Here is a 14,043-nt window from a genome sequence, read left to right on the forward strand (position 1 = left end):
ATGTAAGTTTTAAATGTATCAAGCAACATTCTTTCTGCCTCAAGCAACATTCTTTCTGCCTGAGCATAGTCCCAATAACTTTCAATGTGAAAGAAAATGTATTTTTATGGTTATCATGATTGTATTTTCTAGAGCTAGGCATTTTAACAGTGGATGAACCTCCTGGACAAGATTAGCGTTAGTATGCACAGCAACTGAATGAGTTAGCCAATAGACATTCTATAAGATCTCGATTTTCCTGCCTCTGAGCTAAAATACTACCACTGTTGGGAACTAACATTTTGACAGATTCTAACAGCTTTAATTGCTCCACTATGGCAGTTCTTGCATTAAGCAAAGAGCCAGAAGTGGATGCTCGTGCTTTCAGCAGGCACAGCTTCCTGTCTAGCAGTAATGTTTCAGACTCAGGTGCCTGTGGAAAAGATGAAGAGAGACAAGGCTGGACAGAGAATCCACTACCTGAAAGCAAGCACTCAACCCTATTCACCTTTCTTTAAATGATTTGCAGACAGAGACACATCTCATACCCTAAAACCCAATAAAGCTATTTTTCTTATAGTCCTAGAAAGAACTGCTGTTATCAATATTCAAGTGGTTTTACATAATTTTAGAGGAAAGACGCACAGAAAAAAAAAATTTACATTTGTTTACTCATCAAACTACCCCTAAATAAACAAAACTACTCCTCTCAAAAATTCCAGACAAGATATAAATTAATGAATATGGCATATTTGTTTCCAATTAAGCAAAACTAAAATGGATGATCCAGAGTATCATATGGTCTTCTCCTATGTGTATCCCTGTGTTTGCACATCAATCAGTCCTGGGATATAGGTAAGAGTAAAAAGGAAAAGCAACCAACACACAACCAAGCCTCAGTGTGAATTCACAAGTTTTCATTTTTTAAGCACAGAATTTTCTCCAGCACTTGTCTGTCACGTAGTTGTACAAGACTTGAAATGCTCTCTGTTGACTTTTAAAGAAATGCTGTTAAAGTCTGCAAATCAAAGTTAAAACCCAACTTCCAATTCTTTTCAACACGTCAGCAAGCAAAATTCAAAATTTTACTACTTCTATTATTTCTCTAAATGTACACTTTTTTCCTTCTAATTAAGGTTGACATATTATCTTACACATAAAATTAAAAAAAAAAAAAGAAACAAACAAACAAACAAAAACAACCATAAACAAACTCATGGCATGATCTCTGCTCTTCAGGGAAAAAAAAAATCAGCAAATTTAGAGATGTAGGAAAAAAATGTCATATTTTGATCAGTTAAGTTCAGCTACATCCTGAGAATATATCCACTTATAGAAATATACACTGAGAAGAATAAACCAGAAATAAGCAAAATAAGAACACAAAATATGTTGAAAGAGTACTTTAGAAACGCTGCTCTTTGGCTTTGCAGAAGAGCTCTGAAACTTTCATTCCATATGCTTTATATGACCACCCCTTTCAAACAAACACCAAAACCAACTACCTCTGGTTTAAGTTCTAGCTTCCTGCCACCCGCTTTTAAGAGAGCTGTTCCTATTCCACAACTGGAAAAATTTATATTATCCAGCTAAAACATAGGTGTCCTTCGTCACATAAAGCATACTTGACCTGAGTAATACTAACATGCATCTGAAGTTCAGTCACCCTTGTCATGACAAATGATATATCATCATATCTACCAGGGTTTTCTGGCATTTCAGCAACTTAGAGCGTTTGTTCAAATTACATGCACTGAAACGGAAAGCATATTTTTTCTCAACAGTTCAGTTCTAACCCTCTGTGCATAGCCATATCTGTTGCTTTAATATACTTTTAAAATAATTTAGAATGACACAAGAAAAATTAAACTGTAATTTTAGGTGTATTATACTCTCCATGCACTGCCAGTTTACTAAGCTCTAATAAGATACATTCATGCAAGCCTACAATATGCCGTATCACAAAGTTCGTAATCGGGCTCAGAGAACCTCATGCACATGGAAGGAAAACAACCAAGCCCCGTTCTCAAATCTCTGCAGATCTAGCAGTTGGGAGAAAAAGTCCCTACACATATATCAAGTTAATTTGTCTGAGAAGTCACTGGCAAACCGTGATTCACATCGCTGTACTTGTCAGACCTAGTAACAGAAAAGCACTTCAGAAAGTGGCAAGACAAACAGTAGGGCAAATTCACCTGACCTTAGATAAGAAAAATAAGAAAGCAAAACTGAAAAATACAGAAAACTAATATTGGGACTCTATACCAACACAAAGCACTAAATTCTAAAAGAAGCTCTCAGGAAGGAAATGGACATCAGTTATTAACACATCAGTGAAAGGAAAGGCAGTGAAATATATTTGGAATGTGCTCTAATAAATTAATGTAGAAAATGTTCTACAAATTTGGTCTTTGGTGGAGACAAAACCACCCCTATAAATTTCAGGGAATTAGCTAAAAAAATGAGATAGATAGGTGCTTCACTTTATTTTGCATCTGCACTTACATTAAAATATCAAGAGGAAAAGATTACTTTCAGTCTATGAAATTGAAGATTCCAAAGGACATCCCTTTCCTCCTTGTAGAGAATAATTGTCTGAGAAAACATTAGGCAATAGTTCTTAGCATTACATATGCTCAATACAATGTCAGTCCTAAGAAGTCAATGTAATATTTGTGCCAAATAATGTACTGGTTTACCTATATTGCCATCAAATGTCAAAATGGAAAAAGATAAGCATTAAACTGTTTCATAGGAATTTCTTTTGAAATGTTACCAACTCAAGTACTATAAATTGTTTTTAAACTAATTCCTTGGAATTGTATCTGAAATACCTTAAATATATTTATCATAATTACGAGTGGCAGTTCATGCACCTTTATGTCCTAAGAGTTCACAGCAGCACTTTTCAGAACTCTGCAAAAGCCTGGGAAAGGGAGCCCATATAATACCATAACTGTTAAAAAGTCTCTTCAGTAAGGCATTCTAAAGAAGACTGAATCATTAATGTAATAATTAGAAAATTATTACATTTATAGACAGGATTAAGGTAGAGATCTCTAGTTACACAGGCAGCACAACGAGATTTGGCCAGCTGTTAGACAATGTCCATGAAGATATGTACCACAGAAAAAGGTGAAAAGCAGCAATATATCCCTTGAACAAAAAACATATTGACAAAAGAATGAGGTATAGAAGGCAACAAATCACTCCAGATGAAAAGGACTGTAAAAATAGCACTTACACTGAAGAATGTAGAATTGGAGGAACTTCTTGGGTCGTAAAGCCCAATATCCTACCAAAAATAACCACGTAACATAAACTTTTTTCATATATAGCTTCTATTTTCCAGGTGAGGGAGAAGGAAGGGCAAGAGGAGTTGAGGTGCTGGCACTTTAATGCTCAGTGCTTTTCATATCCGCTCTTATATTCAAGGCAAGCATTTCTAGTCGTCTTTGCCTCTGCAGCTTCTTATATATATGCACACATGTTCACCTTCAAATCTTTCCTTACCTAAATCAGTAGTAGATGAAGGTGATTCATATGTTTTAATCACATTATAAAAGGTTGCTCAGTGCAAATGTGTTTAATATTGTTTTGTATGGAAGAGGCTTAAAAAATGAGGAAAAAAAGAACAGTATAGCTGATAACCTTTGGTACACTCATCTAAAATTCACCTAGTTTCCAACTTCTTGGGAAAAAGACAGTATTTTTAGAGTGCCCAGAGTGTGAAAATACTGGCAATGAAACTGAAGAATTTACAGTAAGACAAAACACATTGCAAAAATGTTCAGGATACAAGCTGTTTGCAAAGACATCTTCAGAAGATCCCAGTAATTTATGCCAACTACATCCCTCAATTTGTACAAATCCTTTGCTGCAGTAGTTCAATATCTTGACCTACAGTCTTAATGAATCTGTATCACAAGCCTATTTTTCTAGGGTTTTTCTTCCCTACAGAAATACTGAACGAGTTACTTGGCATTAAATATTTAAATATTAAGCGTGGGCCTTGAAAATAAAATAAGCAATATTCTAAAGATGCTGTAATGAAGGACTGGATTAATATGATAACATATATATTAAAATCTTAGCAAGTTGTCTAACCTGCTTTATAGTCAACAAAGACAAGAACTTCTGCAGAACAATTTACCTCAAACTACATCATGTATCTAAATGAGGTCACACAAACTGCAGTGTAAAGTCTGTGTTTCCATTGACTTTAAAAGGAGATGACTGTAAATATAGATGACTATACTGCAGAAAACTAAATTAAGGAAAGACCAGTCCTGTTCACATGGAATTGAAACTATTTGTCGGCCATTTCTTTTAACCCATCAGGATCTGAGTTCCAGAACATACATGTTTGGATTTTCTAGCTGGAGCTGATAACTTAAAAGGAATTTCACATCTGTGAAAATTCTTTAAAACAATATCCTAAACAATCATTATTGCAGGTATTAGAATATACAAAGACATGTTAGGTCAAAAGCCTTATAGTCGGTAACTTCAGGGAAATTACTACCTTTAAGTAACATTCAGTAAGAACAATTTTTAAAGCCTCTCAGTTTTATTTTAAATATTGATGTGTTTTTTACTGAGCACATATATACACAAACATATATATACTCTCATCTTAAAATGAATGTTCAATAATGCACTACTGACAGTGTATATTGAAAAAGCTCTGGAACAACTTTCCGATATTTTTCAATAAAGTCTTGAAGATTAACTCAGATTATTATATTAGTTCAATTCAGAAAAGAATTTTATATTTTTATGATTCAAGCCTATATACAGAACTACTTTGGAATTTGTTCACTATACAAAAAAAAAAAAAAAAAAAAATCACATTTCTTTTAGGGTGCATAGAAGAAAAGTGTCTGTCCAAGCTATAACTAAATATAAAGTCCATTTGGGTTCAAAAAAATAAGAAACTGGTCAACCCTTTCAGTAACACCAGAGAATGCTATTCAGTAACAAGTAACCTCTCAAAATACCTGTACACTCATATTTAGTTTAATTTAAAGCAAGAAAACAAAAGTCATAGAATGGTTTGTGTTGGAAGGGACCTTAAAGATCATCTAGTTCTAACTCCCCCTGCCATGGCCTGGGACACCTTCCACTAGACCAGATTGCTCAAAGCCCCATCCAACCTGGCCTTGAACACTGCCAGGGAGAGGGCAGCCACAGCTTCTCTGGGCAACATGTTCCAGTGTCTCACCGCCCTAACAGTAAAGAACTTCTTCCTAACATCCAATCTAAATCTCCCCTCTTTCAGTTTGAAACCACTGCCCCTCATCCCATCACTACAGACCTCGGTAAAATGTCTCTCTCCATCTTTCTTGTAAGCCCTCCTCATATATTGAAAGGCCACTGTAAGGTCTCCCCAGAGCCCTCTCTTCTCCAGGCTGAACAACCCCAAATCTCTCAGCCTGCCTTCACAGGAGAGGTGTTCCAGCCCTCTGATCAGTTTTGTGGGCCTCCTCTGGATCTGCCAGAAGTGCCAGAAGTCACCGTTCCCACAGCATTTCAACATTTCTGCTTGCAATTGAACCATTTAATGAAAAGTGCAAGAGCTTCTATCATCTGACTAAGCTGTTCTGTCAAACTTTGCACTGGTATAGTTCAATGGAAAAATTAAATATTCCACTAAAAGGGATACTGACATCTCAAAAGTGATACAGGCGTTTGGGGTTAACACTATCGCATGTTGTCAGCGTATCATCTCTTAGAACTCTTAGAATCAGAGTTCTAAGATAAGGGGGGGGGGGGGGGGGGTGTGTTCTAAGGCCAAAGGTAAAAGTCACCATGAATTAAACTATGATTAACAAGAACAAAATAAGAATTCCTTTTTACTTTTCGATAGACTTCAGGAGCCAAAATTTGTTTTTCATATGTCATAACTTCTTGTTTCTGTAATAATTAAGGTCCTTTGTCTCAGATGGTGCAGCTTTGTCAGCTAAGGAACCAGCAGGTTCTGCCACTGTGCTTGAGTACAGTCAGTCACTACAATCCTTCTCTATAGAGATGAAAAATCGGGAATCAGTCCAACCAACATAACTTGCAATTTGAAACATTACCAGTCTCCTAAGCATTCTGCTCTGGGCTTTTATTCAGTTTTTGATACAGAAAATACAAACAGATCACATCTGTTAACAATGTTCTGGAATTAACCTCCACACAAAACAAAACCAGAGACAGTCCCAGTTCTGGACCTTCAAAACACCAAACTGAACAATGGGGTCATACCTTAAATTACTACTTTCAGTCACAGACAAAGACAAAAGGAAGTTTTATTTTGCTAGGTATGTGATCTTAAAAATATCTTAAGATCCTGCCCTGTTAAAACATTGTCCTGTTGGAAGAGCAGGAGATGCCAGTGGTGGAGGGCTCTTAAAGACAAAGGTCAGCTGAAAGCATGTGTTAACTCAGGCTTCAAGACAATGAGGCAGAGAACATCAAATCTAAAAGTAAGTCATACCAACCTACAGCCTTAAAGGGAATTGTAACCACTGGAAAAATAGTGGTTTTGTCCAACAGCAGCATATCGTTTGGCAAAATAAATAAGTTTGTTCTAGAGAAGTAACTTACTTATTGCTGTACTGGGCCACAAGTACTTAAAAGAAGTGCTATGAGATGCAAAACAGGGGATGAGATTGAGTAACTAGTTGTTATTCAGGAAAGAACCAAAGGGGCTGTTGCACAGAAATTCCTTTGAAAATAGTCAGTTACACTCCTCACTCCAGAGTTAGATGAGATACTTCCCTGTTATCTGAGAGCAATCAAGCATTTGAAGAAAGGTGTCCAAAGCAGCAGTCCATCCAGAGATCAAAATAAGACACAGGCTACAAAGTCTTTAGGAGGATCAATAGATCATCACATGAATGCAAAACCCTGTACCATTATACTTGTGATTCCTGCACTGTAGGCAAAGTCCATTTATTGAAAAACATACACAAAATCTTTGACATAAACCTCCACAACAGAAATATTGGAAAACATAGTCTAAATACGGTTCATATATTTTCAAATAGTCACCACATAACATTTTCCTGTTTGCAGGGCTATCATAAAAGCATATCCATGAAGAGATGACTTCCCAAAACATCTACAATAAGCAATTTTGCCAGTCATCTGTGCAAAAAGCAATGTAACTTCCCTTTAAACAGAGAAAAAAAAAAAACTAAACAAATCCCCAGCCCAACGGCGGAACAACACACCTGGTCAAACATGAGCCTAAGCATGAAAACATTCTGGTTTGAATTTAGCACAAAGAATGTGAGAGCAGGAAGACTGTGGTTACTCAATGCTATCTAGATTTGCCTGCGTCTTTGACACTTCTGTGCATAGTTCAGTATCCAAGTGCATTTTTGAGTTATTGCCAACATTCAAGGCACACCTCTAATAAACATTATTTGGCATGCCAGATGCTGGACTAGCTGTCGATGTGTTTTTTTTCACATAATAGCCTTATGGTGAGAGAAAGCACTAAATTACATCTAAAACCTGGAAGATTTCATACCCCCAGCTTCCAGCAGAATAGAATGAGTTGGAAAATACCCACTCATAAGGCTAATCTCTGTGAAGAATTTACTACTACTTCTTCACAGAATCACTAAGCAAAGAGGGAAAGATTAATGGGACCCCACTAAAAGAAGATACATCTAGCCCATGTTTACACACTTAGCCAGAGCAGTGGGGCTCTACTCCATGCTCCCAATACTCTTTTCATAGTATATGGTAAGAACAATACAGTACATCGCATAAACAGAGAAAAAAAAAGCAAGTCAAAGAGGTCTCAATCTCTCTCCTATCAACCCTGCTGAAAGACATGGAATATTCTTCTGCCACATATTTAATTGGAAACATCCATTTCTTTCCAGTTCCCCCTCCCTACCTGTTTCCCATTATATCCATCAATATCAGTGGTTATACTTGCAATGTCGGTAAGAGTTACCAGAATTCAAATACATTTGAGAAATTGTAAACGGTGCTTGCTTAGCCTTAAGGAGTTGAATTCAACATTAAAAGCAGTAAGAAGACATTTCTTATGTTGATGCCAATGACTTCTATGTAATACATCATCTGGACAGACTACAATATAACTGGAGAGACAATCTCTGTGTCAGTTTGGTACTTACATTGACAGGTAGTATGTTGTAGAGGCCATTAAGTTCAAAGCACTGGTTTTAATTCAAAAAAGGAACCTTGTTAAAAAGGAACAGCTGGGATGTTATACAAAGAAACAAATTTTTAATATCTCGCTTTTCTTATTTAATGTCATTAAAAGCATTATTTTTCACTTCTATACACAAACTAGACTGAAAAAAAGTTTGAATAATGACAGTTGCATCATATGTCACATTTATTCTGTGTGGAGAGTTTGGGAAAAATACAAACAGTAATTCTTGCAGAAACATAATAAAATTACAGATCAGTTGGACAGATTAAAAATATCTGTCTTCTTCATTTGTAAAACACAGAGAAAGTGATCTGAATGATACAGGATCAGTACCAGGAGCTGCAGGCCTTCATTCTGAGGTGACTTGTTTGCATCCAACATAAATCAGCAGTGACCAGCTAACAGCTGTTCAGTAGCCTGTGCATGTTGACATGGTAGCTCCTGTTGGAGAGGTGTCCAGGTGACAGTCACAGCTAATTGCCATCCCTGCTGGCAGTCTGAAATAGTGTAACGGAACAATAAGACCTAGAGACCATAGCAGCCTGTGTCTTCTAGACAAAAAGCAATTCCAGAACAGGACGATGAAAAGGTGTATCTCAAATGAGCAGAGTCCACTCAATGTGTAACAACAGGATCTCTATTTAAGGTGAGGTCAATATAATATTTTTTCCAGGGAATTACCTGTATTTTGCATGGTACCATGCAAAATCTTTGAGACTTTTTTCTTTTATTTATACTAAGAGCTTGATTTTTCTGCTCAACAAAATCCACAGCTTTAAATGGTAGACTGCAGAATCAGTCATTTAATATAACCTACCAGTGTTTCAGCATTACAACATTCTTATTTGCATTCTGCAAGCAAAAGAAATAATGAATTAGGAGAACATTTCCTCTTTCCATTTCTTATTACTGTGAAAGAACCCGCACTTAATATGCAGAATTGCAGTAGAATTGCAATATGTAGAGTTACAAGAAATATTTTGCATTTTGGAGTTTTTGATTCTTTTTTCCTAGTACTATCACCATTTAGTCAGAATAAATACTGGGCTTCATATTGCTTTCTTCCATACATAATATTTAAAACAAGAAAATGAACTTTCCAAGTACCATTCAGTTTTGGTGGTTCCTTTCAAAAAAACCCATTTGCTTGCCCTTAGAAATATTACCTTAACAGAACAGCAAAACCTGTAACACCACAGGAGTCTAATGTTCTATTCCTTATGCTTACAAAACAGTATAAAGTAAGGAAAGCCAAAAGCTTGTAACAGCCACAACTTTGCTAAAGCTGAATCATGTTGTTTAAAAAGTCAACATTTACATATAAAAAGCACCTCAGTATTTACAGCAAAGCCAACTGAATAAATGAACTAAAAAATAATTCTGAATCAAAAATATGTTATTTAGATTCCTGATGTAGCATGCAGCTGTGATATCACAGAAAATTTCCTTAATTTGACCAAACTTTCTAACATGGAAAAATGCAAATACCGGTTATGAAGGAGAAAAAAAAAAAAAAAAAAAAGGCAATGTACCTTTACAACATAAAAACAGTAACTTAAAGAATTCACTGTAGGTACTTCTCTCTCGTCCACTACCGTTCATTAACAAGTATGCGGATTGCATGTCTGAGATCCCAAAATGCCACAACTTGTCTACTTCTGAATTGCCATTGAAGGTGGGCACCCTCTGCCAGGATCGCCTTCTGAGACTGTTTTTACATTTACTGGCACTTCCGTTAAGTAAACTAACTCCTTGGTGGCCACACCAAGGACCATAAACAGCCTATTTCTACTACTTCATTTTTGCCTTCTCCTGTCAAGAACCTACCAAATCAGACCATTTTTCTTCGATTGGAGAATATTAGATTATATTTATCACTATAGCAACTAAACTAATGGATTTGATGCAGGTTTCTCTTCCACCATAGGATGGAGCCACTAACCCTAAGTATAATCTAAACATTTAAGAAAGAAAAAAATGATCAGTTTATCATTTTACCGTGTCAAAGAGAACATAAATGGGCTTCAGAAATTAAAGTACAAATGAAAGTCTAATGGACTGTACATATACAACCAGAACACACTTTATAAATACACTTATCAGTCAAGTGGGACTCAGAGTATGGTGCTTACTGGTTCCTCCCAGTAGTAGGGATGACTATTGTACAACAAATACATTCTCAGAAACAAAGATTCACAAAGTAATTAGGAGAAGGGGAAGCAACACTGATATAACTGATTCAGGAGTAAGCTTTGTCAGACTAACAGATTAAAAATGAAAATAAGCACAGTAGATCAAAAGTTTTATTTTATAGTGATATAAAAATGGAAAAATTGAGAAGTTCTGATTTTTTTGGAGCTGCAGAGTTTGATGTAAATGTAGTAAAATGATACAGTGAGAGATAATCAGATACGAAGTTCCTGTAATTACTTTAATACTATAGTCACCTTTGTTGTTATAACAGAAGTCTGCTTGATATCAGAGATGTAAGTGAGTATACTTCCATATACCTGAATATAAGGTATGTGGAAAAATACAGAACACCTTACATTGTCAAGCTCTTTTCTTTTACTTCGTAAGAAACATGGCAAGGCTGTTATTCTTAAAACATAACTAAGTCGTGTCATGTCGTTCCCCCCTCCCGCCCCCAGTGATGCTTTTCTTCAAAAAATATGGCATCAGATGAAAAAAAAAAAAAACTGAATAAACCCTAGATGATTTTTTAAAGAATTCATAAAATTTGCAGTACTACTTTATCTAGAAATAGCTTCACATTTTTTTCCTTGATTTTTAAACATCTTCACCCTTTCCACAGAGCAAAAACATTTTTTGCAATTTTTCAAATACTACCGCTACAGAAAATGTTCATGGTGCTTCATTAACATTTGGAATTGCAGTTGTCAAATCAGTGAAGCATTACATAAATGCTGGAGTGTTTTGACACTGCATATTTTAAGCTGCATGGTGCTTTTCAGTGCTATATGGAATGAAGAGCGTACTACATGTTTGAGGAACACCATCTACACTGGCTCAGAGAACTAATTAGAAACTGGTCATTTAAGCACATCAGAAATTGCCTTTGTATTATCAGCTAACATTTGCATTGTTTAGCATCAGTAAGGAATGCAACAGATAAATAATGAACAATATATACAATGCAAATCGACAACTTCACACCTTAGAACAGAACATTGGCAGAGCTCTCACTGTTGAATATAATTTTTAAGGTGTCAGAGTTTACAGTTAACTCTTTAGAGGCTATTCTGATGGAAGACATCTGCACAGAGGAACTCGTATCTTCTCATAAAAAGCCTGGGACCCTCCAGACATTGCTAGCAGAAACTTAATAACATATTTCCAATTACTATTCAGCCAAATTCCCTTTACTACTTGAACTATTCATCCTCTAACATGCATTTACTAAATCACTTATCTCCCAGAATGCACATATATTCTTTCAAATCTCAGTATGTCATTTAGTATACACTTTATACTAGCACATTGAATATGACATTATGTACAAAATGAAATTATTTAAAAGTGTGACCTGTTTGATAGGATTTTCTTAGGAGAAGTGTAATGCAAAACGTGCTAAATTACAAAAAATAATTACAAAATATGTTATTCTTTTTGGAATAAGCCTCTTACACTGTTGTCAGTACAAAGAGTCCCTGTAACATGCAAAAAAAAAGGTGAATAAAAGGTTCTCTTAGCCAATTACAACCTTGTTTCAGGAAAAAAAAAAAAAAAACACCACAGAAAAATGAAGACTACAATACAGTTGGAGGGAATGGAGTAGAGGGTTAAGAAATGCAGCAGGCATGCTCCTGAAAACCAGAATCTATTTCCTATTCATCATAACCTATTACAGCTCAACAAGACAAGCCTAGTGCAAAGTCTTTTATGCTACAGCTAATGAAAGGAATACGCACTATGGGTAAATTATACACCACATTCAGCTCAGGTTGGGAAAATACAGTGTAGATTCATTTTGGCAAAGTTGTGCAGGTCCCTCCTGATAAATTACATTTTTATTTATTATTTCATAGAAACTGCTTTTTCTGTTCTCTTTGAAAGATTCCCACTCTGCTACTAACTTGTATTCCCCAAAAGTATGGGCATTAACTGTATTGATACTGCATAACTGCTTGAAAATTACTCTTGCCAAGAGCAAAAAAACTAACAAGAAAAAAATAAAGACCTTTAAAAGTATTAATAGTCTAGCCATCCAATTCTTACATATACCTTATCTGCAACTCAGTATGATTAATGGACAATCTATCAAGCCTGAAAAAGAAGATACAAAACCCTACCAATACCCTGTGATGCAGCTCTAAAACGTATAGCATGGGCTTGCTAAACTGCTGAGGGTATGCTAAGGAAGTGCCGGGGTCTGTTCCGATGCAATTTCACAGTCCGAGAAACACATATGATCCCGGTGATGTTAAGACATCTGTCACTTGACTAAGTATGTGCTTCCTAAAGGAATGAACATAAGCAAAACAGCTCCTGTTCATGGAAGGTGGACAGGGGTAGGAGAATGCATAGATGGAGGAAGCAGTCTGGGAGAAAGCTGGTAACATCTGATAATTAACAGTGAACAGTGGATCACTGTCACTACCACTAAAAAGTTTGTTCCTAACATCCTAGAGATGTTTCTGTTTGGACTGGAAATGCCACATCTACAGCCTATGGACATCTCATGCTCCCGAGAAGAGGCAGTATTAACGTGTCAGTCTACCTGCTTCACCGTGGGGGGAGATGAGTCGAGGTGGCAAGTCTAAGGCACAGAACCTATGTCTGCCAGCTTCAGAGCACGGCCTTTGCCAGACACGTTACCTCAGATGGGAAGGGCGTGGATTTACGCCCAGCAAAAGCACCAGGACAAACATGTACTTACTGCAGTAAGCGATTAGGAGACTAGCCAGGATCATGATAGCCCAGAAAGTTGAGGACATGCTTGGCAAGGTGTTGGCATCTTTCCTACTGCTTCTCCTGGGAGATGGAGCCATTGAAGCCACTTCCCCGGTGGGGGGGAAAGTCAGACAGTTTCACCAGCCAGCTCTCCCCTTGACCGATGGCCTTTCTCCACGTGTAATCCTCAAGGAAGGCATCTTCCAACGACCCCGCGGTTCGTCAGCAGCAACATGGTCCTGTCGCAGGAATCATCTTCCAGCCATAAAGCCAGGGCAACTGTAAAGCACGCAGGACTTTGGCGCAGAGGCCACAGCCAACTTTCCCCCCGCTACTGTGGCAAGATTCACTAGCGTGGTGGGTTTTATGGGGACTCGGATGCCTGGCGTCGTGCTGAGCTTTGAAGATGTCCCATGAACGAGCCTCTTTTTTTTTTTTTAATCTTTTTTTTTCTTTCCTTTTTTAATTCGCATAAGTTGGTTCGCTCGCTGTCCTCCCCCTGCCCGGGAGGCAGCCCGCCGCCGGCTGGGGCCCGGGCCGAGGCGGTGCTAGCGCGGGGCGGCCTCTCCCTCCCGCCCTCCCTCCCGCCGCTCTAGGGCGACCCCCGCTCAGGCCGCCGCCGCCTCCCAGCCCAGGGCAGCATGGCCGCGGGGGCAGCGGGCACGGAGGGGCGAGGGCACCCCGGCGGCCAGCGCCGCCCGCCCGCGGGGGAGGGCTCCGCCAGGCAGCGCCGTGGGGCGAGGGCGATCCGCGCTCGAGCCCCGCACCCGCGGAGGAGCGGGAGGCGGCGGTGCCCGCCAATGGCTGAGAACGGCGGCGCAGACGGAGAGCCCGGCCCGCCGGCCGCGGAGGTGCCCCGTCCCCCGCGGCGAGTCCAGCCTGATCTCCCCTGCCGGCCGGTCCTGCGGGCTCGACGGGGCGGAGGCGCGAAGGGCGGCGGGTTCCGCGGCGGGCGGGACACTTTA

The 14,043-nt window shown here is 38.3% G+C and overlaps 1 protein-coding gene across 1 annotated transcript in view; it reads right to left on the reverse strand.

The window, feature by feature from the left end:
- TAFA5 (TAFA chemokine like family member 5) overlaps positions 1-13,176 on the reverse strand; it is a 360,617-nt gene extending 347,441 nt beyond the window's left edge. Inside the window, exon 1 of the mRNA XM_086462352.1 lies at positions 13,065-13,176. Coding sequence (XP_086318478.1) covers positions 13,065-13,176 — 112 coding nt within the window. The remainder of the gene's footprint in view (positions 1-13,064) is intronic.
- Positions 13,177-14,043: the final 867 nt, after the last annotated feature.

The sequence above is a fragment of the Leptosomus discolor genome, chromosome 1 (assembly GCF_034619465.1).
Source record: "Leptosomus discolor isolate bLepDis1 chromosome 1, bLepDis1.hap2, whole genome shotgun sequence".
In the NCBI taxonomy this organism is placed as follows: Eukaryota; Metazoa; Chordata; class Aves; order Leptosomiformes; family Leptosomidae; genus Leptosomus; species Leptosomus discolor.